This window comes from Gracilinanus agilis, chromosome 2 (assembly GCF_016433145.1).
Source record: "Gracilinanus agilis isolate LMUSP501 chromosome 2, AgileGrace, whole genome shotgun sequence".
Lineage (NCBI taxonomy): Eukaryota > Metazoa > Chordata > Mammalia > Didelphimorphia > Didelphidae > Gracilinanus > Gracilinanus agilis.
In genome coordinates, this window is record NC_058131.1 from 344,124,873 (window position 1) to 344,152,451 (window position 27,579).

General features: G+C 39.3%; 1 protein-coding gene across 1 annotated transcript in view; it reads right to left on the reverse strand.

Annotated features, from left to right (window-relative positions):
- PTPRT (protein tyrosine phosphatase receptor type T) overlaps window positions 1-27,579 on the reverse strand; it is an 846,734-nt gene that overhangs the window by 231,893 nt on the left and 587,262 nt on the right. Inside the window, exon 10 of the mRNA XM_044659804.1 lies at window positions 27,354-27,456. Coding sequence (XP_044515739.1) covers window positions 27,354-27,456 — 103 coding nt within the window. The remainder of the gene's footprint in view (window positions 1-27,353; window positions 27,457-27,579) is intronic.

Below are 27,579 nucleotides of genomic sequence, written 5' to 3' on the forward strand. Positions count from 1 at the left end.
GTTTTCTTGGCAGAGTAATTTGGAGTAGTTTTTTTTTCGTGGAATAATTTGCCATTCCCTTTTCCAGCTCATTTTGCAGATAAGGAAACCAAGGCCAATAGGGTTAAGTGACTTGCCCGAGGTTATACAACTATTGTTAGATTTGAACTTAGGAAAATGAGTCTTCCTGACTCCATATCTAGTGTTCTGTCCACTGCACTATCTAGCTGTCTAACTTCCTCATATAGCTAGCATTTATCTAACATTTTAAGGTTTGGTAAGTGCTTCACTCTAGCAACAGCACTGTGAGGTAGGGGCTAATAGTATCCTCATTTTAAAACTGATGAAATTGAGGCAGACAGAGGTTAAGTGACTTGCTTAGGGTTATACAGCTAGTAAGTATCTGAGGGAGAATTTGATCTCAGGTCTTCCTGACTCCAAATCCGATGTGCTTACCTAGCTGCTTTAATTTCTTTGTATTTGTTCACGTTTAATTTATTTTTATATACTTAATAGACACTTGTTGTTTTATTCATTAGAATGAAAACTCAGGGTTTGTTTCCCAAAACTAGAACAGTGCCTGGGTGTTCAATAGTAGGAACTTAATAAAAGCTTACCGACTGGTTAACCTTTAAGATGCCTTGCAACTAGACATCTCTGGTCCTATGGACACAGGTAACAAAATACAAGATACATTTATCTTGTATTTTGTTAATATATATATATATACATATATATATATAGTAAAAGTGGCAAACTGGGGAATTAGGAAAATTAGAAGAAATAGATCCTGATCTTAGTTTTGCCACTGAGAAGCTATATGTCTTAAGTCATTTCCTTTTTGTACCTCCCTTCTTTCATCTGTAGACAAGATGGTCCAGAATGTCTTTAGCAGAAGGAAATGTTGCTGGGGAAAAGGCAGTTTGAGGACACTCTTCTTTCTCATAAAGCAAACTGTGAAGACTTTGAAGCAACTCCACTTTCCTCATCATTTTACTAATCTGGTTCTGTGAGCATTCCCATTGGTGGAGGGCCTTATTACACTGTAACTAGGGCCATTGTTTTCTTCCCATGGATCTCTTTCCTTACTTTGGCATTTACCATCTGTGTGATTCTGGCAAATCCTTGGATCTCTCTAAGTCTCAATTTCCTCATCTGTAAAATGGAGATACTAGCTCCTACCTCATAGTGTTGCTGGTAATGTAGGTAAATGGGAGATATATAAATAGTGTTTTGCAAACCTTAAGGCTCTCTTATAAAAGTTAGCTCTCATTATTATCTTGTGGATCACCGGAGGGCAGATTTAGAAGTGGAAAGGATCTCAGAGGTTAGTCGAAGCTCTCATTTTAGGGGATGGAGGAACAAAGATGTTAAGTACCTTTCCCAAGGTTACACAGCCTATAAGTGGAAAATTAAAACTGGGGTCAAGTTCTTTGGCACCAAATGCACTCCTCAGCTGCCTACTGACTTGGCTCTTCAGGCTGGTTCTTGCTAGGATCTCTGTCATTGAGATATTTGGGTCAAAGGGTATGGACTTTTTCTGGGTTCAGTTTTATTGACTCTATTTCCTATTAATTGCCCACCACTTCCTGGAATACTCTTTGCCCTCTAATCCAAAGGCAGAATCGAATTAATCTATCTCTAATTCTCTTCCAGCTTTATTCACAGGATCTTATAACCAGAAAGAACCACAGAGGTTGTCTAGGATGACCTGTACCTGAATGGAGGAGCCCTTTCCAATCCTAAAAGGGCTACAGAAATGAACAGGGATCCTTTGTACAACATTTATGACAAGTGGCTATCTGGCCTTTGCTTAAAGATGAGAAACTCACTGTAGGGCATCCTGGTTCCATGCTGGACAGCTCTAGGCCTTTCTGTGTCTAGGGCAAGTACCACAAAAGGGATAAACAACCTGAAATGCAGGACAAAAAGTGGACGGGGAGAAGGGAAGAGAGTCTACAAGCATTTTCTTAGCACCAGTGCTAAGTGCAAGGGTTTTACAAAGCTCTAAAGGCAAAACTGCCCCTGGTCTCAAGGCCCTCACATTCTAATGGGGGAGATACTAGGTAAATCATTAGGAACAAATAAAACATCTACAGAATATATGAAGGTGGAGCAGCGAGGTGGTGCAGTGGGTAGAGCACCAGACCTAGAGTCAGCAATCCTTTAGGAGTTTAAATCTGAGTTCAGATGCTAGTGGTGTAACCCTGGGCTAGTCATTTAACTCTGCCTCAGGTTCCTCATCTGTCAGATGAGCTGGAGAAGGAAAATGTAAACCACTCTAATATTGTTGCCAAGATAACTCTAAAAAGAGTCACAAAGTCAAACATGACATGAAGGACTGAACAATAACAATATAAAGGTCATTTGAAAAGGAAAATTCAGTAACTGCTGAGTGGGTATAGGAAAGGCTTCTTGCATGAGGTGAGATTTCAGCTGAATTCTGAAGGGAGCCAGGGAAATTAAGAGGGGGATATTAGGAGGGAGGACATTCTAGGAATGGGGGACAGCTGCTCAAAGGCACAGAGATGGATAAGGGAGACTTGTGTTAGTTGACCAATACAACTGGATTGTCGCTGGGCAAAAGCCTGGTTGTCTCATCCAAATTACTGTTCTGGTTCTAACCATTAAGAAGTTTTTCCTCCCATTCAAGTGAAATCAGCCTCTCTTAAACTTCTACCACCAATTACTCTTAGGGGGTCTTGTGTCTCCTTCTTATGAAAACATTGAAGTGAGAAAAGTAAAAGGAGACCAGAAAGGGAGGAAGGCGCTAGGTTATGAAAAGTTTTAAATGTCAAACAGAGAATTTATATTTGATTCCTTTCTTCCCCTTACCAACTTGAAGCTACTTCTGGGGAAGCTGCCCCATACAGAGAGGATGGGAAAGGGGAGAAGCACCTCCCCCACTCCCATGTTTTATTTCAACTAATTATTTCTAACTAGGTTCTAAGTTCTGTTCCTCCTGTGTTGTTCACTGCAATTCTGTCAGCATTCTCTAAATTTGGTACACTCTAAATTCAGTGCCCTGGGGCGAAATCCTAGTTGTCCCATCCAAGTTACTGTTCTGGTTTTAACCATTAAGAAGTTTTTCCTCACATCCAAATGAAATCAGCCTTTCTTAAGCTTCTATCCATTTCTCCTAGTTTTGCCCTCAGGCTCTGGAGCTTCTTTCCCATGACACCCTTTCAAATTCTCCAAAGCCAACATTATGTTTTCTGCTCTCTACTCTCCACTGCTATTCAAACACACATCCTTTCTTCTGTGAGTTTAAAATCCTTGAACTCAGCTTCAAGTGGTACATGTCCAGCCTTCTCACCATCATTTTTACCGTTATACATTTTACCCAAATGAGTGTGGTTTGGTCTGTTAATGCTCTTCCTTAAATATGATATCCATAAGTGAATGCAATATATACTCTGTCAGAGAAGTGTGAAACTACTGAAATTATCTCCTCCCCCTTTGGAGCCCTGTAACTAATTCTCTGTCTCTGTCTTTTTGGATCTCTTCCTCTCTCTTTCTCTATCTCCATCTTTCCAGTTTTCTCTATCTTATCTCTGTTTCTCTCTCTGACTTGATCTCATCTCTCTGTCGCTTCCTCCCTTGCTCCTTCCTCTCCCATCTCTTCCTCCCACTATTGCTGGTAATTTTATTGTTCTTTGGTGCGCCAGGTCAGGAACTTTCTCTGCCCTTGCAGACTGGCACCTCAGTCTGCATTTTATACTTTTAGAGTTGCCCAGGGTCACATAGTCAGATCTGCCTTCATTCTGGAAGGTCCGCTCACTCTATCCACTTGGTTGGGCTGCTTCTTAACATGTATTTCAGTGCCCTCAAGAAGCTCTGTAATTGTATGCAAATTCAAGAAGTTTACTATTTTTAAAGTGTTTGGATATTCCTTCCTTCTTTTTCTTGTTTCCCTTTGCTGCTTCTGGGGACAATATCTCATTGGCTCTCCCCTACCAGATGCTGTGTCTCCCAGTGTGACTTCTCTTTCCTAAAGCTGGCTTGGGTTAGGGATCACTACTGGACCCTATGCCAGCATACAGCTTCAATGTCTATTTCCAGAGCATATTGGTGACAATCCTCCCTATCCTTCTACATCCCCAATGCTGACGCAGTGGCCCCCTTTTTGCAGGGTTCCAAGAAATTATGCATCTGTTATGGAGGAAATTAACACCTCAAAGCAAACTATAATTAGGAATTCTTCAATTCAGTTTATGCTTTTTCAATTAGATGCTCTATAATTTTAATCATGGGAGCATTAACATGTTTCTGTAATTTATATACCTGTGGTATAATTAAGTCTTGAAATGCATTACTCACAACCTGAGCAGTACCTGCCTGTCTGCTTTTTATGTTGCCAGCTCCTTGGGTCTCTGACTCCAAATGGGACCTGGACTAGAGGGCCATTGCTGAGGATTCCAGGTTGCACCATCAGGTAGAGTAGGAAATCAATTCTTGGCCAAGAACATCTGGAGTGTATGGAGATGCTGATGTTACCAGAGCTGTTGTGACACAAGCCATTTCTGCCTTTGGTAACCACTAAGGATAGCTATTCTAGGAAACTAATTTCAATGAAACAGGGACACTATGTCCTGGCAAGACTGGCATTATATGAGCACAGTGGGGGAACAGATGGATTTAAATAGCAAGAAGTGAACAATAGGCTCCAACTTGGACTGGGGTAAGCCCCAAACTTTCCCTCCCCACTCAATTGACTCATTTTTTCTTTTTCCAGTTTCTGTTTCACTAATTTTTCTAAGCCTGGATGCCAAAAGGCACACACAGATTCAGACAGACAGACAGACAGACAGACAGACAGACAGACACACACACACACACACACACACACACACACTGCAATGGGCACTGAAAACTATAAGGAAAGGGAATTTCTAGGATTTCCCATAGTTTGACAAATTGAGTAGAGGGGAAAGGGAGGGAAGAGCAGTGAGAGTTTTTGTGCTTATTTAAAACAAACCTCTGAACTTTCTGAAGGTTAAAAACTTGAACTTGTCTCTTCTTTCTACTCTCACTGTAACAGCAAATTCAAATCTGCTGACTACTAAAAAAATGAAAGTAATTGAAACTGGCAAGGGGCATAATAGCAGAAAGCTACAAGGCTGGGGTGAGGAAGAACTAACAATAAAGCATTTTACCAAAGGTTTATAGCTTTCTGGAGACCTGGTAGGAATGCTTTCTGAGCTCAGGCTCAGGACATATGCATTCATGTCATCAGCATGCACTAGGACTAGCACCAGGGTTATTTCCCTGTTGGCATCAACATCACTACCCTATTTACATGCTTGGAAATAGGTACTGAGCAAATGAAACAAAGACATGCTCTGTGATTTTATAATCTAATCCAGATAATATTCATGTGGGCAGGCAGACAAACTGAAAATGAGAAAATAACTCAGGAATAAGAGGGCAGCTAAGTGGCACAGTGGATAAAGTATCAGACCTAGAGTCAGGAAGACTTATCTTCCTGGGTTCAAAACCAGTCTCAGACACTGACTGGATGTGTGACCCTGGGCAAGTCACTTAACCCTACTTGCCTCACTTTATTTATCTGTAAAAAAGAGCTGGAGAAGGACATGAGAAACTTTTCTAGTGTTTTTGCCAAGAAAATCCCAAATGGAGTCATGAAGAGTCAGAAATGACTGAACAACAACAAAAATAAGAAAGCCAGGATCACAGGATTTGGACCTAGAAGGGGCCTTAGAGTTCACCTAATGCAAAAATCCTAGATCTCTCTACTTTTTTGAGAGGATAAATTAAGAACCAGAGAGGGAAAGGGACTAGCCTACTTGTAGAAAGCATCAGAACAAGGAATTAAACATAAAGCTTCTTGCTCCAAATTCAGTACAAAACTCTGCTGAACTCCTGCTTTTCCATGAAGCAAATAATCAGCAATAACAAAAAATATACATGTATTTAGACTATGAGATTCATCCTGGAATAGTGGATTAAAAGCTGGCTTCAGACTCAGGGTTCAAATCCCACTTCTGACATTTACTGGTTATGTGGGTATTTAACCTCTCAGTTTTCAAGGGCAGGGCTCATATAAGCAGAGAAGGTGCTGGCTTGCACTGGCAGAACTAGTCCTCTTACGAACTCCCAACGCCAATGAAATTATATGCCCTGTTAAAATATGTACATATGATTTCAATATAAAGAGTGATACAAGTAAATGAGGGTAACATAGAATAGTTTACCTGTCAGATCTATGGAGAAGGGAAGAATTTATGATCAAACATGAGACAGAATATTACAAAATGTAATATGCATAATTTTGATTATATTAAATTAGAAAGCTTTTGTGCAAACAAAACTAATCTAACCAAGATTAGAAGGGAAAAAAACAGAGAAAAATTTTATAACAGATCTCTGATAAAGGTCTCATTTCTCAAATATATAAAGAACTAAATCAAATTTATAAGAATACAAGCCATTCCCCAAATGACAAATGGTCACAGTATATGAATAGGTGGTTCTCAGATGAAGAAATCAAAGCCGTCAACAATTATATGAAAAAGTGTTCTAAATCACTAGAAATGCAAATTAAACAACTCTGAGGTACCACCTCACACTATCATATTGGCCAATATGACAATAAAGGAACATGATAAATGTTGGAGGGGATGTGGCAAAATTGAGACACTAATGCATTGCTGGTGGAGTTGTGAACTGATTCAAACATTCTGGAGGCAATAAGGAATTATGTCCAAAGGATTTTAAAAGAATACACGTCCTTTGATCCAGCAATAGCACTACTGGGTCTGTATCCCAAAGAGATAAAAAAGATGGGAAAGGACCTACTTGTACAAAAATTTTTATAGTTACTCTTTTTTGTTGTGGCAAAGAATTGGAAACTAAAGGGATGTCCCTCAATTGGGGAATGGCTGAACAAATTGTGGTATAGGATGGTGATGCAATACTATTAAATACTATTGTGCTACAAGGAATGACAAAAAGGATGATTTCAGAAAGAGCTGGAAAGACCTATATGAACTGATTCAGAGTGAAATAAGACCCAGGAAAACACTGTACACAGTAACTGCAATATTGTGGAATAATCAAATATGACAAATAGACTTAGCTACTAATAGCAATACAATGGTCCAGAACAATTCTAAGGGATTTATGACCAAGAATGCTCTCCATCTCCAGAAAAAGAACTGTTGGATTCGGAATGCAGATGAAAGAATAAGAGTTATCACTTGTTTATTTGGGTTTATGTTTTGGGGTTTGGTTTTATAAGATTATTCACTTACAAAAAATGATTAACATGGGAATATGTTTTATGTGATAATATGTGTGTAACCCAGATTGAATTGCTTCCCAGCTCCAGGAGAGGAGAGGGAAAAAGAGAGGGAGGAAATCTGGATTATATAACTTTGGAAAACTTATTTAGAAATTTGTTATTACATGTAATTTGCAATAAGTAAATAATTTTAAAAATACAAAAATAAATTCTCTAAAATTATTGGAAAAATATGTATACAGTATATAGGAATTACAATTAGTTGTCCTCATGAACCATCTAAGTTATTCTGAAAACAACCATGAAGTCAGTTTTCCTAAAATTAGGAAAACTAGTTTTTACTAGTTTAAATGGTGAGAATTAACCAGTGGGTTCACACTTGGACTGTGTTCAAACTAAAACTTTTTTCTCCCCAGTTGACACAACTTCTCTTTTTGCCTATTCCTGCTTCAATGCTCTCCCTCCTACTTAAGAACTTAACCTGGACTTTAATGGTCTTTGGTAGCATTTCCCCTAATTAATTGCTCAATAGATCAATTTCAGAGTCATCATCTTGTCACTGAAAGCCCTGGATCAGGAGGCTCTGATATTCTCTGTGGTCTTAGGCAAATTGCTTCCATCCTCTTTGGGCCTTTTTTCTCATCTGAATGAAATAGTGAGATGGAATGTTTTAGTTTGAAAGTCTGAAAACAGAGGTAATAGCAATAAGAACTAAAGATTCCAAACCAGATGGGATCTTAGAGAATATTTAAACGGACTAGGTTGGTCTCTATGATCTCTAAGATCCCATGATCATATGAGATGTTTGTTGGGTGAGGGCCTTACCTTATCCATTCTATCCACTTGCAAATATATACTTTCCAGCTCATTTTCTCTGCTCCAACTGGTCTTGTTGCCTTCCTGTTCCTTAATAAGCTATTCTCATTACCATCTTACACCTTTCTTCGTGTGGTTCCCCTATTAAGGAATACTTTTTCTTTTCCTGTCCATCTAGCAAAATTCTCCCCATCCGTAGTAAAATCCCTGCCTTTTTCCATGAAGTCTTCTCTGGCCACTGTAGCCCTTGTTAACTTTTCCTCTATCTTCTGACAGGACATATTATCTATCCCAATGAATTTTTATCATTTAAATGTATACTGCCTTGCAGTGAACTCTGTTCATTTCCTATGTAGAAGAAGTGCCTCCTCAATGAGATTAATGTGTCTCTTACAGACATAGCATCCTGCTGAGAATTTAGTTGTTGCAACATATTGAGAGGGTGTGATAGTAATATTGAAGGGGAAAGAAAATATTATTTATTTTATATTTTTGGTGGGTGGGAAACCTTGAAATCTTATGGGAGTCAATGAAATAGAGTTTCTGAAGCATTGGGTTTGGAGCCAGAACACCTGGATCTGAATTCTAGACCTAGACCTGTTGTTTATTCTTTGTGTGACCTTGGGCAAGTTCCTTTCCTTCTCTGGGTCTTAGTTTCCTCATCTGTAAAATGAGGGTTTTGGTCTGGAGTATTTTTTACATTACGTCTAGATATAATTCTAGAAGTAGGGGTTCAGAAGTATTTGAAAGAAAAGAATTAGAAATGTAGACAAGTGGGAGGTAAAGAAGGGAATTATAAACCAGTGGGAGGAGCTTGTATGCAATTGGAAATCAGATACTAGGAAAAAAAAGCCAAATTACAGAATTCTAGAAACATAGTTTTAGAGTTGATCACCTTAGAAGCTATCTAATATAAGGCCATAGAATCATGAATAGGGTTCAATGCTTTCATTTTAAAGATGAGGAACAGGTTGAGAGATTAAGTGGGCTGCCCAAGGTCACACCCTGAGTAGTAGAACTGCCTGAAGCAAAATATGAACTCGGAGTTGTCCCTAACTCACAGCTACCACTTTATCCATTTGCCACTTAGCTGTCTCTTTTGGACAATTTCTTCATTTGATAGATGAGAAAACTGAGGCACAGGAGGGCAGGCTCCTTTGCCTCAGTTCACACAGGAACTGGCAAAAACAGGATTTGAGACCAAGCTTTCTGCCATAAGATCCATTAAATCACACTTTAGATGTTATTTGTGAGCTGCCTTGGGTTAAAAAACCAAACCAAACAAAAAACACTGGTGACCAACAGTCTGGTGATGGATGAGTTTCTCTAAATTCAGAGAGGCTAGTCCTTGAAAGACAGACATAAAATCAATCCCCTGATCTGTACGTATATCCTCCCTACTATGAGGACATAGTCTGTTCTCCACTGTATAGATTTTGAGGGCTGGGGTCACCTACACATCAGGATGAGGCTTATGGGTAAGATGCTAATGAATCTGCAGAAATATATATGTGTGTGTGTGTGTATGTCTCTGTGTGTTTATATACATATACATAAATATGCACATTTACACATGTCTGAAGCCAAATACTTTATCCATTCAAATACTTTATCCATTCACATAAATCTCATAGTTCTTTGCTCATATGAGTAAATAGCTTATTTTTTAAACCTTACTTTCCATCTTAGAATCAATACTATTTATTGGTTCTAAGGCAGAAGAGTGGTAAGGGCTAGGCAATGAGGCAATGAGGTTTAAGTGACTTGACCAGGATCACCCAGCTAGGAAGTGTCTGAGGACAGATTTGAACCTAGGACCTCCCATCTCTGGGCCTGGCTCTCAATCCACTGAGCCACCCAGCTGTCCCCAAGTAAATGGCTTTTTAAAGAAAGGCTAACAACTTTTACCTAGTTAAAAAAATGAAAACAAATATACAAAACTTGTCAGTAAATAGAGGTATCAAAAAAGAAATTTCAAAATTATCAAGGGATTAAATTTATATTACCATAAATTTTTCCATTCTGTTCCTAAATGCATGCAAACATACATGTATCAGCATTAGATAGTGGACAGAGAGCTGGCTTTGAAGTCAGAAAGCTTTGATTTCAAATCCTACCTGTGACATACCAGCTCTGTGACCCTGGGTAAACCACTTGAGATTTTAATGATTTAAGCAGTTCTCTCAGATTAGAAATAAAGGCAAAGGTGCTGATCTGCATCAGCAGAGGAAGTTTTCTCACTAGGGAGTCTCTAAACCACTGAAATGGCAGATTCATCCTCCATCTTAATATACACCCTTCCACCATACATACATGCATACATATAGAAAATTCATCAGGACAGAGAAGATAGAAAAAAGATCAGTGAGGGCTAGGGTGGCCAGAGAAGACTTCATAAAAAGGGCAGCGATTTGGTCTGAGCCTTATGGGGTGGGTGGTATGTGGGTGTCTATATGTATATCTCTGTATTCATATACAGGTGTGCATATACATATATTCATACCCACTACATATATGTATGTGTATATCTATATGTTTATATATAAAGACAAGTAGGCAAGGTAGGACTATAAAATCAGGATATGCACTAACAAATTAGGCAGGATATGTCCAAATTCTGATTTAGCCACGGGAGCCAGTGATTTTTGAATGAGCCAGAAATGTATAGACCAACCATTTCATTTTAAAGTTGAGGGACTGAAAACTTACATTAGATAAATGTTGTAAAGATGATTTTGTGAGTGTGATAAGCCTATCTAGGGAACTCTTCATCTTTACTTAGAGGGTATCAAGAGGTTATCTCTGTGACTGGTATAGCGGACAGAGATGGACAGGAATCAGGGTCCAGTTAGGGGTTTTCTTTGGGTTTGAGTATAAACTGTTTTCCAGGACTTAACTTAATTGCCTGGACCCCAAGAAACCCTTCCTGAACCCAACCCTGTCAGGGGCAAAGACCGAATGCCTGGCAGCCTTGGACTTTGCATAGCCAAAGCTTGATAAACAGTCTCCCCCCATTCCCTCTTCTTTCCTCTATTGCCACTGTGTCCCCAAAGGAGCTTTATCTAACTGCTAATTTGATAACAAAATAATTTATGTTATTGAAGTATCAAGGATGGGTGAGGTGAGTGGCGTTAGGTAGCCCTGCCCTGTCACAAAAACAGTTGAAGTCCTTGATACCTGGCCAAGCTTTCTGGCCTTGGCCAGGAGTTTTTACTCCCTCTCCTCTATCTGTTAGCTAAACTAAACTACAGACAGAAGGTTTATGAGGGTCTCTCTTAAATTGGCACAGGACAAGACAATGAGTTTTCGGGACTGGTCCAGCAAGCTGGTCCGGTCCACAGATTCCTTCTAGCTTGCTGGCAGATGTACAGATGTACAAATTCTTCTTCAATGATATAGTTAAGAAGCAGGAAACCAAACAAGTCTTCAGGGAAACCCTTAGGCAGTCTTGGTAGACTCCAGAGGTTGGGTAAAAGTCCTCTGTCTCCTTTAGAGCCCAGAGACAAAGACTCTTTACAACAGGGATTCCCAAAGTGGGTGCCACCACCCCCTGGTGGGTGCTGCAGCGATCCAGGAAGGCGGTGATGGCCACAGGTGCATTTGGGATTTCGAATGTTTTAACTTTTTTTGTATTACATTCTATTCTGAGTTCAATAAATAGTTGCATAATTTCAAAGTTCAATGTTTCTGATTTATACCTTTCTTTACTATATTTTACGAAAAAGGTAGAGACATTAATACATATATCTTTCCTATTAATTGCTGTTAAAATTAAAAAAAATTAATTTCCAGGGGGCGCTAAGAAATATTTTTTCTGGAAAGGGGTTAGTAGGCCAAAAAAGTTTGAGAACCACTGCTTTACAAGGTTCTTTTCTCCCACAAGCCTCTGCTTCTCCTTCCAACTGCCGCTCCTGTCACTCAAGGTTGTTTTTCCAAAATTCCAAACCTTCTCTGTGTCAACTGTTCCTTACAATGTTATGGCTATTTCAAAATAAGGTTCTATGATACTTTCTAAAGCCAATGCTATGAGATATCACTTTGGGAGGTAGTACAGGTATTTTAATGAGGCTGTGCAGAAATGTGCCCTGACTTCCCTTGCCCTTGCCTGCCACCCACTGCTGCCCTTTTTCAGCTCTCATGTACGTATTGTCTTACCCTATTAGGCTTCTTCAGGTCAGGAATTGCCTTGTTTGATTATATTTACATATCTGGAGTTTAGCTCACTCCCTGGCATATAATTACAGCTTAATAAAAGGTCTGCCTATCCATCTATCTACCAGTGAAGAGAGTTAGCAAGGTATATAATTCTGCATAGTTCAAAAGGTCAGAACTAAAACCACTAATTAATTAAAGGCAGACAAAATTTGCCTTGATGTGAAAAGGGCCTTCTAAAAATCAGAGCTATCTAAAAAGTGGAATGGGTTACCTCAAGAGTTAACAGATTCCTGACCACTAAAGGTACTTGAAGAGGATGAATGACCATGGGAATGTCAGAAGAAGATCCATGTTCATGTTTCAGGTAAAGACTGGATTCTGTGGACTCTTCAGACTCTGAGATTCTGACTCTATGAGTCTTAACATCTGAGATATCCCATTGTATTATCTTGACATCAAAGATATATATCTTCTGTCACAAATGCATTTTTAGAGAAGGTACCATATAGTTCCTCGACATAACTTAAGGCATCTTGTACTTCAAAAAAGGTTTGGCAAAAATTAAACTTGAGTCAACATGTTTAGTTGTATGGTGTGTATGATTAGGTAAAAATGGCCTCATGAACTGAATATCAATGATCATACAAGAAAAAAAACAGAAGAGAACCGGATCAGGTACCCTTAATGATTGTTAGAGGCAATTCTTAAGCAAACATAAAATAAAGCCAATCACAAATGTTAAAATAGAGAATTTGGGTTATATAAAATTGAAAAGCTTTGCACTAAAAAAAATATACACAATAAGAAGTGAAGCAGGTGATTTGGAGGAAAATTTTTATATTAAATATCACTGATAAGGGTCTGATATCTGAGATATAAAGGCCACTAACAAAATATAGTATGACAAAATGTCATACTGTTACAAATAAATACTAAAAAGATATGAACAAGCAGTACTCAGGGGAAGACTTCCAGATGATCAACAACCATGTGAAAGATTGTTCCAAATTACTCGTAGAGAAATGGAAATCAAAACAATTCAAGTTTCACTTAACAAGTTGCATATTGTGACTGCAAAAAATGTGAAAAGTATATATGGATGGTTTTATAGTGTTGGTAGAGCTGTTAAATTGGTCCAACCATTCTGGAAAATAATAAGGAATTACACTAAGAAAATGACTAAAATGTCTATACCTTTTGTTCAAAAGATCCCACTCAGGTTTATACCCCAAAGTGGTGAAAGACAGAAAGGTCCAATAAAAAATCCCTAAAAATATCCATAGCTACCTTCTTCAAGGACTAGAAACAAAATAGATGCCATTGATTAGGAAATGGTCCTTTTGCTAACAAAATTGTGGCCCATGAATATAATGGAAAACTACTATGCATAAGAAATAGTGAACAGGAAGATTATAGAGAGTCATAAAAGTAGCAGCTAGGTGACATAATGAATAGAGTGACAGAACTGGAGCCAGGATGACTCATCTTCCTGAGTTCAAATCTGGCCTCAGACAGTTACAAGGCTATGTGACCCTGGTAAGTCACTTAACCTTGTTGGCCTCAGTTTCCTCATCTGTAAAATGAGCAAAGTAAATGGGAAACCACTATGGTGTCTTTGCCAAGAAGACCCCCAAATGGGGTCAAGAAGAGTTGGACACAACCAAAAACAAATGAACAAAAAATACAAACATACATATATGTACATATATAAACATATATATAGTGGTTATGATCATATAAAGTGAAAAATGTACAAAATCCAAATCAAAACAACAGTATGTAATTATGACAAGGCTTGGTACAAAAAAAAACCTCTGAGGATCCCTTCTTTGCAGAAGTGGAGAATTAGGGAGGTAGGACTTCAAGTAAAAAGTTGGACTTGATTGATGTGTAGGCTGGTTTTGCTGAGCTATGTTTTCCCCCTCTTTTTTTGTTCTTTCTTATAAAGGATGGCTCTGAGGTAAGAGGACAGGGATATATTGAGAAATAAAAGTAATGAACAGCCAATTTTTTATAGGGCCTGGCATTTCATCAGTGTAGGGGGCCCCAGTCAGGAACTCCTACTACTCAAGTACACTAGCACCTTCTTTGCATCTTATAGCCCAGGTTTTCTGAGGTCATATCTCTATCCAGTCTACTGCAATGTTTCTCAAAGGAGATGTCAGTAAAAAATATTTTTAAAGCAACTTATAGAAGAGATGGTTGGCCTAGAAGCAAAGAAAGAATCGATATATCTAAAAAGTAGTATAAAGGAAAAGCCACAAGTTCTGCCCATTTACTGAATGAGTAGTTGAGGGCAGGACATAGTAGACATAGTGTGCTATGTAGTATAGCATTCTATGTGTAAATAAAATTCTTATCTGCATTGGGTTGAATGCTGATCAGGCATCATCTATTTTAGAAAAGGAAGCATGATTAAAAGGAGGACTAAGGGAATTTAAGAGTTCCGTGTAAGAGTAGGACATGACAATTCCATCACCTCTGGATTAGTTCCTGCTATGGACTCTCCAAATGGTGTCTTAAAAATATGTACACACACAGACACAAGCCCCCTTTTTTTCTTCTTGTACATTCAGCTCTTCCTTGTAAAATATGTATCTTTCATTTTCACTTGCTGCCTTCTTTCTTCTGACTCTGCTATCACCCTGGTCCATCGTCTCTCATCTTACTCTTAGATGGTTTCAATAGCCTCCTGATAGATCTGTCTGCCACAAATCTCTCCCCAGTCTAGTCCATCTTTCACCAAACTGTCAAAGTGATCTTCCTAAAGCACAGGTCTGAACATGTCTCCTACTCTATAAATTACAGTAGTTCCCCATCTCCTCCAGGACCAAATATAAAATCCTTTTGTTTGACATTCAAAGTCCTTTATAACCTCTCTTCTTCTTACCTTTCTAGTCATCTTCCATCTCACTCATCCCTATATACTCTGCAATCCTGTGACACTACCTTCTCAATCTTTCTTGAATCAGATACTCCATTAGCCAACTATGGGCATTTTTACTGGCTGTCTCCCATGCATGGAATGTCTTTCTTCTTCCTCTCCACTTCCTGGATATCTTGGCTTCTTTCAAATCCCAACTAGAAATCTACCTTCTATAAGAAGGTTTTTCAAAATCTTCCTGATTGTAGCACCTTCTCTTTGCTGATTATTTCAAATTTATCCCAATATAGCTTGCATGTAGTTTGCATGTTGTCTCACCCTTTAGACTATAAGCTCCTTGAATATCTTTTGCTTTTCTTTGAATCCACAGCACTGAGCAGTACTTGGGACATAGTAAGTGATTAATAAATTAAAGTTCTATTTATTTACTGATTGAGCCAATAGACTCTTAGCCAGAATTTCCATAGATAAAACTTTCATCTTGAGTAGGGAAGGCACGGACTCCTTCCTTGGTTGTTAATTTTATATGAAAATCTTATCTCCTCCAAAAGAGGAAATAAGACAATGAGATGGTAAATGTCTTTCATGACTATGAGAACCATGCTACTGATCTTTGCTCAAATTCACAAAAGATCTTCAGGATTTTATCTGGCTAAACACAAATATACATGGGAGGAGAATTTGCTGCTGAGCAGCCTAAAAATTGACTCCTGGCTTCAACTGCCAAGATTGGGCTATATTAACCAGAAGACAATTCCTCCCCCAAATATTCTGTCTCTTTTCCCAGCTCTTCTTACCTGACGTCAAAAAATGGAGAATTCTGTGCCTTCTGCAGCCTTGGGATGAAATTTTGAGGGCCTCGGGGAGCCAAAATAGGTGACCTGGCTTAGGAAGATGATTTCTAAATATAATTGTAGCACCTCATCTTGCACTGTGTGGACAGAGACTCTCAAAATCCTCAGGCTGATATATGTTAATAAATCCCCTAAATTTTCACTTTTTCCTTCCTAATTGGACACTCATATACCTGTGCCTGCAAATCAGACTATAATGATTTCAATTTTGTTCACTGGAGCTCAAGAGACAGCCCAAGCTGTTCTGTGGTGTGCTCATGAGCTCCCACTCCACATCTGCCTTTATTAAAGGAATCCTGGAGGAAATTTGTCAATCATCGTTCTTTTTTTTTTCTTCTCAATAAAGTTTTCCCTTTCTTAAAACTTAGATACACCTCCATTCCTAATGTAGTTCTCTCCATATCTTTTTACTTTTTTAATAGTTGTTAAACTCAAGTCTGAAACAACAGTAAAGGAAGAGAACTTCTCTGCTCCCCAGGTGGACGATGACTTAAAGAGGTCAGTTAATTTATGGCCCTTCCACCAATTATCCTAATTTCAAAGATAAGCTAGGGAAGGTATTTGTTTATTTGAGTACATAAAGGACATTTCTCTAAATGTCTGCCAGGATCTCAAGACAAATTATTGAAGGATTCCATTCTATTTTTTTTTAGAAATATATATATATATATGTATATATATATATATTTCTTTCTTTTTTATTTTTTTAAACCCTTGTACTTCGGTGTATTGTCTCATAGGTGGAAGATTGGTAAGGGTGGGCAATGGGGGTCAAGTGACTTGCCCAGGGTCACACAGCTGGGAAGTGGCTGAGGCCGGGTTTGAACCTAGGACCTCCTGTCTCTAGGCCTGACTCTCACTCCACTGAGCTACCCAGCTGCCCCCCATTCTATTTTTTTTTTAAAAAGTCAAATATCTTCTAGGTGAAAGGAACTCTGGGTTGTACAAAAACCAAAAACCAAACAAACAAAAGATCCATATCTCCAGGAGACATACACCTGGGGGACAAAACATATGAACAAGTAACTACATAAAGAATGCTAATAACTAGGTGGCCTAGGGAAGGAGCCTTGAAGAATGCTAAAAATTCTAAAAGCTAGATGTGAAAATATTCTAGGTATAGAGAACAGTGTATTCAAGGGTGCAGAGACAGAATATGGAATGCTAAGTTTGAGGAAAAAAGGAGCCCAGTTTTGGTAAAATGCAGAGTGAATGAACCAGTCAGATCTGACTTCACCTCTGTAATAGTTTTCTGAAAAGAACCTCCTTCTCCCAATGCAAAAAAAGTAATTATTCTTCTATTTTCAGTCTTAGGGAATCTCCTAGGAAATTGCAAAGGTATGTGACTTATCTGGGGCTTTGGAGGTAAATCATCCTGATTCCAAGTCCAGCTCTCCATCTACTTCCCATGATGCTACTGCATTCAGGATATTTATATGAAGTAAATCTATAAATAGAGGCTAAAGCCAGATCATAATTGGACTTTGAATGTTAAACAGAGAAATTTGTATTTTATTTTAGAGGAAACAGCCTCTGAAGATTCTTGATGGGGAGAGGAAGGATGAGAGTGGTATTTGACCACAACTATTCTTTTGCAAGGTTGACAGCAACATTATGGGAGAGACTATAAAGGCCTGAGACCAGAGGCTCTAGAAGGTAAAGATTCTTCAGGTCTATTTGGAAATAAGGTCCCTGCCAAAGGACATTGATAATGGGAGATACTGGTTAGAGATGTCACAAATACCCTTTTATTATGGAGTGGCCAGGCAGGATAGGTGGGGTCGAACAGGGAGGGCTGAGCTTCTATAGCTTAAAAGGTAGAAGGAGCCCTCAGATCACTATCAAAGAGGTAAACTATGGTCAGAGTTCTCTCCTAACTCGAGAGTTCTCTTGTATTTCCTCTTTAAGCCCTGCCAGTGAAGCTGCGCTGCAGAATACTTCAGGTCCCCAGATCAAGACCTATGTCCTCCTCATCCTTTCCTCTTTATTGACTTCCCAGTGACTGGCAAAGTCTACCCCAAAAAACCTTGCTTGGTCCTGTTAAACTCCAACTGCCTATATTGGCAACCCTGGATCTTTAATTGTCACCTTGCACCACTGCCTAGTACCCACACTACCCACTACATCCTTAGCACACAAAAGAGCCAGCACAGCATGGAAGGACAAATGTCTAAGTATCCATCCCTCTTTATTCCTGGCATCTTAGGGTTCTGTCTGCCAATATTCAATTTCTGGTTGGCCAGGAAACGAAGTCGCTAATTTCCATTTTAAGCCTTTTTTTTTTAAAACTCATTCTTCTAGAGAGATGATTCCATCAAGGAATCTAAATGTAAAAACAAAGGGAAGCATTTGCCATTTACTTTTTCACTTAGAGAATGATGATTTCATTGTTGTGAGTAGTTCCTCCATCATTGAAGACTACTGCATATCTTTCCATGGATTCACAGATGATCTTTATGAGTTGCTATGACCAAAAAAGTAATCAACTAGTGTACAACCATCTGGAAATAAACCCTTTAGGCTCAACCAATTTGGAGTCTGGCCAGTGTGTCTGTATTCAAAGACTTTGCAGGTTGCGAGGAACCTACCAGCACCTATACTCTGTTGGTAATAGCCTCTTAGGGACATTGGGTTAAGTCAGTTCCTCAAGGAGATAAGAAGGGATTTCAACAGAGGAACTATGTTCTATACAGAAGAACTTCATTAATTGGCTAGTCAATAGACAAGCATTAAATAAGTGCCTGCTGTGTACATGGAATTGGGAATAAGAAGGCAAAAATGCAAGTCCCTAACTTCAAGGGACTTACATGCTATAAAAATTCATTAGAGTAAAATCCATTAAATAATCTCAGCAATCTTGTGTTCCATAAACCCAAAGATCCCAGCTTTTGGGATAAGAACTCACTATTTGACAAAAACTTCTGGGAAAATTGGAAAACAGTATGGTAAAAATTAGATTTGTATCAATATCTCACACCCTATACCAAGATAAGTTCAAAATGGGTATATGATTTAAATACAAAGAGTGAAATCATAAGTAAATTAGGTGAACATGAAATAGTATACTTGTCAGATCTATGGGAAAGGAAGGAATTTAAGATCAAGCAAGAGATAGAGAACATTACAAGATGTAAAATGAATAACTTTGATTATATTAAATTATTATTTTTATTATATCAAATTAAAAAGGTATTGTACAAACAAAACCAATGCAACCAAAATTAGAAAGGGAAACAGCAAACTGGAAAATATTTTATAACAATTCTCTGACAAAGATCTAATTTCTCAACTATATAAAGAACTAAGTCAAATTTCTAAGAAATCAAATCACTCCCCAATTGACAAATGGTCAAGGGATATGAATAGGCAGAGAAAGAAAAAAAACTATCAACAATCATATGAAAAAATGTTCTAAATCCCTTCCAATAAGAGAAATGCAAATCAAAACAACTCTGAGGTGTCACCTTATACCTAGCAGAGTGGTCAATATGACAGTAAATTAAAATAATAAATGTTGGAGGGGATGTCGCAAAATTGGAACACTAATGCATTGCTGATGGAGATGTGAATTGATCCAACCATTCTGGAAGGCAATTTAGAATTTTGCCCAAAGGGCTTTAAAAGAATGCAAGTCCTTTGATCTAGCAATACCCACTAATGCGTCTGTATTCCAAAGAGATAAAAAAAATGGAAAAGGCTTTTTGTGGTGGCAAAAAAATTGGAAAATGAGGGAGGTGTCCTTTGATTGGGGAATGGCTGAACAAATTGTGGTATATGATGGTGATGGAATATTATTGTGCTATAAGGAATAATGAAACAGGATGATTTCAGAAAGAGCTGGAAAGGCCTACGTAAACTGATACATAAATAAGCAGAACTAGGAGAACATTCTACATAGTTACTGAAACACTGTGGGATGATCAAATGTACTAAAAGCAAAGATCCAGGACAACTCTGAGGGACTTATGAGAAAGAATGCTATCTACACCTAGAGAAAGAACGATGAGAGTAGAAATCCAGAAGAAAATATATGATTTATCACTTGTTTATATGGGCATATGATTTGGGGTTTTGGTTTTAAAAGATTACTCTATTACCAAAATGAATAATATGGAAATAGGATTTGAGTGATAATATATGTATAACCCAGTGGAATTGCTTGTCCACTCTGGGAAGGGGGGGAGGGAAGAGGGGAGGGAGACAATAAGAATCATGTAACCATGGAAAAAAAATTAAAAACTAAATAAAATTAAAAATAAAAATAAAGCAAAACCCAAACTTCAATATTGGGTTTGAACTAAATTCTTTGTCCCTTTACCCACATGGTAGAGATCAGTTAGATTAGTGAACATGACTTCTTTCATGCCTATAATTACTATCCAGACATTTAGAAGTTAAGATCCTTGTCCTTATTTGTTTGATTTTTCAATCACCCCTTGCTTCCTAAAAGTGTTATAGGGCATATATTTTACTGTAAACAAATTAAAATTGGCTTAATTTTTTTTGAGAATTCAATGATACTTGATATTTCCTGAAGTGCCACAAAGACCTTAAGATTCTATCGAGGTCCAGAGTGAGAAGTTGTAAATCACTGATCTATGAGATCAACTGCACTTTATAAGAGTCTTTGAATTTCAAGATCCTCATTGGCTTCTGCTATTCAGTAGGAAGAACATAAGAAATCTCCTTTTGGAGGCAAGACTTATATGTGTTTTTATTTCTAGCATGTTATGTCTTATTCTTATTTCCCAACTGAATATCAGACTTTCATCTACTTTTTTTGGACTTTACCTCATTTCTTTGTCCTCAGTCCTGACTCTTTACTCTATTTTGACCATTTGTTAGTCATTTCAGTTATGTATGACTCCTTGTGACCACAACTGGGGTTTTCTTGGCAGAGATGCTCGAATATTTTGCCATTTCCTTTTTCCAGCTTATTTTACAGATGAAGAAACTGAGGCACACAAGGTAAAGTGATTTTCCCAGGGTCACATAGTAAGTATCTGAGGCTGGATTTGAACTTACAAAGATGAGTCTTCCTGATTCCAAGCCCAGTTCTCTTTCCATTGCACCATCCAGCTGCCTTACTTGACCACTAGCTCTTGTCTACTCCACGTAATAATGCCATTGAATCCTCAACTCCATTTTCAGCCTATGTCACACGTTACCTTTTATGTCTGAGAGCAAGGTCAGTCTTCATTTGTGACCATAATGGCAGCCTATTGGAAAGACTGGGGAAGCTGATTTTTTTCTCATATTTTGTTCTAGAAAAGGATTAATAGAGATGGCCACTGTTTGTGTACAAAGAGAACTGACAGCCACATGGGTCTGCCACAGCTTGTGGGGATGCACCCTTAGTCTCTCTGTGGGGACCACATTAAGATTAACACAAGGTCAAACAACTTCTTCTGAAGGCAGAAACAGATAGATTAGAGTGACAGGGTAGGGAGCCAGAGGTTGTTTGTGGGCACTCTAGTAGGAGCTGAATATTACATTTGAGTCTGCTTGATTGATCTTTTAAATGATTCTGCACTTCTGTCACTTAAAAACCAATAACTCTTTGGAGGCCCGAGGAAACCCATGTTAAGGTAATAAATTTCCATTGGGAAGCATTCTAGAAATAGGTCAAGCAGCACATTGGATGAAGCTGAAAAAAATGAATAGATGGAGGCCACAAATAGCAAGGCTCTTCACACTGGCCCACATAGTGGGTCTCTCATTCACCTATTACTCTGGACAAACTAGAATCTGATACATTTGGCTCAGAATGAGAGGGAAATACCACAGGCAAGAAGAGAGGGTGTACTAGGAAGATGGCTTACTATGGACATAAGAGAAAGGTCAAAATGTAGAATCGTTGAGAAATGGCAGTGCATGGATACAAATCTTGGGCTGCATGCTCTGCTCAGCATTTGGTGTCAATGAGGCCACAGTTTGGAGCTCTTTGCACTCCAAATAGGGATGAGCTATATTCCAGGGCCACAAATTGCAGCTGCAGCCCTCACCACTTATTAACAAGTGCCCAGTATCTTCCAAAGGGGTGCCTCTGGTCCAGACGACCAGCCCCAAACTCAGAATTTCAAAATATCAGAGTTCTCCTTTCCAGCTCTCGTTTGATGAGATGAAGAAAATGGGGTCTAGAAAGGTTATGACATACACAAAGTGTTGTTCAGTCATTCAGTCATGTCCATCTCTTCATGATCCCGTGGATTATACCGTCTATGAGGTTTTCTTGACAAAGAAACTGGAGTGGTTTGCAATTTCCTTCTCCAACATATGAGAAAATGGAGGCAAATAAGGTTGTGACTTGCCCAGGGTCCCAAAGCTAGTAAGTTTCAAAACTAGATTTGAATTCAGGTCTTCTTGACTCCAGACCCAGCACCCTATCTACTGAGCCACCTAGCTGCCTCCAAGGCAAACAGAATTTAAGTGCCTTGCTCAGGATCATGCAGCTAGTAAGTGTCTGAGAGCAGATTTAAATTGAGGTCCTGATTCCAGACCTGGGGCTCTATCCATTGAGCTGCCTAGCTGTCCCACACCCAGACTAATGGAGGACAAGTCTGGGAGGATGACAGGACAATGCCATTTATTCAGTCCTTAAACATTTGCAAAGTACTTTACACATATCTCATTTGGGCCCCCACAACAATTCTGGGAGATAGCTGATATAGACTTTTCCCCCTTTAAATTCATTTATTTATTTATGTATATGTCTATTTATTTATTTTAGAATATTTTTCCATGGTTACATATTTCATGTTCTTTCCTTCCCCTCCTTCCTCTCCTGTAGCCGATGCACAATTCCACTGGGTTTTACATGTATCATTGATCAAGACCTATTTCCATATTATTAATATTTGCAATAGAGTGATCATTTAGAGTCTTGATGTAGATTTTTTCAGTCTTCACTTTAGAGATACAGAAATCTGGAGGTGCAGAGAAAACCTCTGAAGAACACATTAGTGACTCATTTGTGGTCACAGAGCTAATGAGTATCAGAGAAGAATCTTTACAATTGAAAATTCGATGCTTTTTCTATTTTCCCAACTGCTTTCCTAACATTACACTTCCCTTTCCTTCCCCTGTCCCACTTTACTCCATTTGAACTGGATTAACATTAAGTAGTGGAAAGACCACTAGATTTGTCATCAGAAGATCTGCTAATTACTCCCTGGGTAAACTTGGACAAATCACATTTCCTCCCTGGGGCCCATTTTCCTCCTCAATAAAATGATGGGGTTCAACTAAGTGATGTCCAACTTCCTTTCAATGTGTCTCAACCTCTATGGCTCTTTGATATATAGAAATCTGACCAAGAGTTTGACAGCTGAGAGACCATTACATTGATTTTATTTTGGCTGGGCCCATCGAGCCACAGCAAGCTGGACTCTCCCTTCAGCTTTAGGATGCTTCCAGGCTACTCTAATGATGAATTCAATTCAGCAAACATTTATTAAATGCCTGTTATGTGTAATGGGCCATGCTCAGCATTGAGGAGATACAAAGATAAGGCCTTGCCCTCATGGCCCTTATAATCTAGTAGGAGAATATGCTACCTATAAAAAGAACTTAAATGAAATGGAAAACATTTGCAGTATGGAAAATGCATAAGAGAAGCACAAGCAAATCTGATCTTACTAGTGATAAGGGCTTTGCTCATTTCTTAATCCAAGTTCAACAAATCTTCTCTAAATTATATCTCAGCAGCCTGAAATATTAACAGCTTAGCTTACATTTGCATAGCATTTTATAATTCAGGAAACGCTTTCACAAAGGAAGGAGGGAAAGGAGGAATCATTCATATAAAAATGCTCTCTACCTCTTTTCTTTTCCTTTTCCCTTTCTTTCCTTCCTCCTTCCTTCCTTCCCTGCTTTCTCTCCCTTCCCTCCTCCTTTCTTCTTTCCTCTTTCCCTCCCTCTGACTCTTCTTCCTTTCTTCCTTCCTTCCTTCACACGTACCCATTAAACATATACTTATTCAGAACTCTATGTTTTTATAGAGGAGGTTTCTGGGTCTGGGCCTATGATTTCACTGAGGTAGCTGGGTGGCACAGAGGATAGAGTGCCAGGCCTGGAGTGAGGAGAACTCATCTTTGTGAGTTCAAATCTAGCCTCTGATACTTCCTAACTGTGTGACTTTGGAAAAGTTACTTAACTTGGCTTGTCTTAGTTTCTTCATCTGTAAAATGAGCTGGAGAAGGACATGGCAAACCACTCTAGTATCTCGGCCAAGAAAACTCCAAATGCGGATATGAAGAGTTGAACACGACTAAAAAACATCTACTTTAGGGTGATGCAAAATAGAAGCTTATGTCAGGATTGTTATACCTATACTGATGATATACTTCCTTCCCCAGAACTCCAACAGATCACCTCAAAGCTATTGGACTTGGTAAATAATTTCTTATGACTTGTTTCCTAGCCTTTAGTAAAGCTATAACTAAGATAGGGTGCCTGAGACTTTGTTCTTTGGCTCTAAATTTAGAGGGTAGTCACAGTATTTGCAGTCCTGCAGGAGCATACAAGGAACAGAACCTGGTGCTAAGTTAGCAAGGATAATTCAGTTAAATGAGGAAGCCACCAGAAGGCTAGAGTGAACTCTTTCTCAGCTCATCCTGTTTCCTCCTCCTCCTGAAGCTTCCATGGCAGCAGTCTTTCACTGTTCTTGACCCGTATTAAGACATTATTAGTGTTCATCTCACCCTTTCAAATGAGGTTACGTGTCAGTTTGTGGAACAATCCATAGGCTTAGCACCCAGTTCTTAGTTATGGCTCTAATACTGAAGGCAGAAGGGGGTGGGGAAAGGATGGGGTCTAGGGAGGCATACAGTGCAAAGCCTTGGCACCCATGAAGGAGGAAGTCTCATGGTTTGTGGGTGGCACGCTCAGAAAACAAAACATTAAGTAGTACAAAATGTGGTGCAAGCGCCCAGTCACATGGTACATTATTACCAATATATATACATCACTCATAATAAGCATGGCTTGAAGGTATCCCTACTTATCATCATTTGCGGCTTGGATGTATCCAAGGGAATGACAAAGAATTGCCTATGATTTGTATTTTGTTTATTTTCCTTCTAAAATCTCTATTTTGGACCCTGGTGTGCAGGGAGGATAATGGAGGCCAATTAAAAAAGCAACAAAGACTGCTCTATTTAAATATACATTTCATTCACTGAGTTTTGTTGGTTCATTTTTGCAGAGTGGGATGTAGGACAAACAATCTTTCTGACAACCCCATATTAGGCAGTGTTGCATAATGGTCAGAAAATCAGATTTGAATCAGAGAATTCAGAAAACTTGCATTCAAATCTTGCCTCTTGAACATGAGTGAATTACAGCCTCTCAGATCCCGTGTCCTCATCTGGAAAATGGGAATGAACCCAGGATTCCATTACTCACCTTGGGAAAGTGCTTTGTAGACTTTGAAGAACAAAGTTCTTCTTTCGAGCATTCAGAAGCAAATCTTTCACTCAGTTTCAATGGAGGTGGATGTGGGTCTGGTGCTCCTGACTGCATGGGCACCATGATGTTAGGCAAAGTACTGCCACTTACTCTGCCACTTACTACCTGTGTTAACTTAGGAAAATCATCTTTAATCTCTCTGTTCCTCAGTTTCCTTATCTGTCAAAGGAGAAAGTTGGCTCAACTCGGCTTCTGAGGTCCCTTATACAACAGTGGTGTCAAACTCAATCAGAAAGGGGGCCCACTAATTCATACATCAGGGCTACATATTGATTTAGTTAAATTTTTTTTTGTTCTTTTAATATTTTGTTAAACATTTTCCCAATTGCATCTTAATCTGGTTTGGGCACACTCAGAAATGATGTGGGCCAAAGCTACGTGTTGGACACCTCTGCCTTACAGCTCCCAAACCTATATTGTTAGAGTTAAGCTCCTCTCCAGGGAAGACTCCCTCGGGTGGATCTTCAGGCCAGAAATAGACCCATTTAACAATCTCTGAACAGGTGGAAATAGCCAAGAAGGATTTTTTTTTCCTCTAGAATATATTGTTTCTCACTGGCCTGGCCAGGAATGGAAGAATGCTTTTGTCTGAGAGCATGCCACCCAAGGTTCTCATTCCATGGAAGCAATAAGAGACTGCCAAGGATAAAGGGTTCTTTAAAATCCTTCCATGTAAAGCCCACAGAGGCATGTCTCCAAGTCATTATTTTAAAAGAGGGCACAGACAGCAAACACCTTGTCTGGGCAGATTGACAAGAACACCGGAAGCTCTCCATTCCCTGAAACTCCAGCTGGATCCGCCAGCTTTGAAACGTGACTTGTATTTCTACCAGGCAGCAGAAATGCAGGGTGCTCTTTCTTTTTTCCTACCTTTGTCCTTCCTGAACATATCTTCCTCTGACCTTGAAGTTTGAGACAACCTGGCTGGGAAGCCAGAGAGCCGGTCTTGGATTCAGGAAGACTGTTCAGGCCATGCTGCTGGCCCATATTGGTTATGGTAACCCTGGGCAAGTCAAAACCCCTCAAACTTCTAGGCAGTTCTCTAAATCTCTAAGTTCCAGCAAAGGTACTGCCCTGTACTGGTAGAGGGAGGTTCTGCACTACAGCAATGAAAGCACTGGCAGGAAGCTCAGCGAATGTTCTCTCCAGTGTCTTAGACAGAGCTAGGGTCAAGAAGGCTCAAGTTCCAAGCCTCAAACACTTCTCAGTTATGTGGCCCTGGACAAAGCACTTCACTGCTGTCAGTCTCAATTTTTTTATTTGTAAAATTACATGAATAACAGTGTCTTCGTCCCTGGGTTGTTAGGATGAAATGAGATAGTATCTGTAAAGTGCCTTATGAAACTTAAAGCACCATATAAATGCTAGCTATTATTTTCCCTATCCCTAAACACATTTGTCATTGATCTTTATATTAGTATCTCCTGGGTGACTGTCAAGGACTCAAGCATAGTGATGGCGTTGGCTTTGTGCTAGGCTCAGCTCTGGGCTACGGGTGCCATCACCAGTGTTTCCAAGGCCCAGTATGGTGAGCATCCACTGTCGTCAGCCAGCCTAGGCACGGCTGAGCCAGCCTTGCCTCCTGGCACTAACAAGATGAATTCATCCTTCTTCCCTTCAGGTCAGCTCCTGCATGTTAGAAGCAGTGACCTGCCAGTCAGAACCCTCCTCATTCCCTCCCTGACCTGCATCTCTCTCTTTTGGCCTTTCTTTATAGAGCTAGAGAACTTCTGTCTGCCCAGAAAACAGATCCTGTGCCCTCTCTTCTAGATCTGCCTCACTCCACCCTTCTCCCGAGTTATGCCTCCTGGAGGCTGCCATTGTCTAGAAGTGTCGGTGCCATTGCTGCAGAGGAAAGAGAAAGGTGTAGCCCTGGAAGGATAAGATCCGATATGAGCCCTGCCATCTCCCCAACAGAGAAGTAGAACTTCACCTGACAGGTGCACCCCGGGACCGGGCAGGCTTCAGCATGACAGTAATGGTTGTGTCTGTCTCATTCAAAGGCGAATCTGTGTCATACTCAGGCATCGAAGGAGCTGTGGAGAGACAGGAAGAGGGGAAGAGAATGAGGAGGGAGGGAGAGTGGAGGGGAGAGAAGGGAGAGAGAGAGAGAGAGAGAGAGAGAGAGAGAGAGAGAGAGAGAGAGAGAGAGAGAGAGA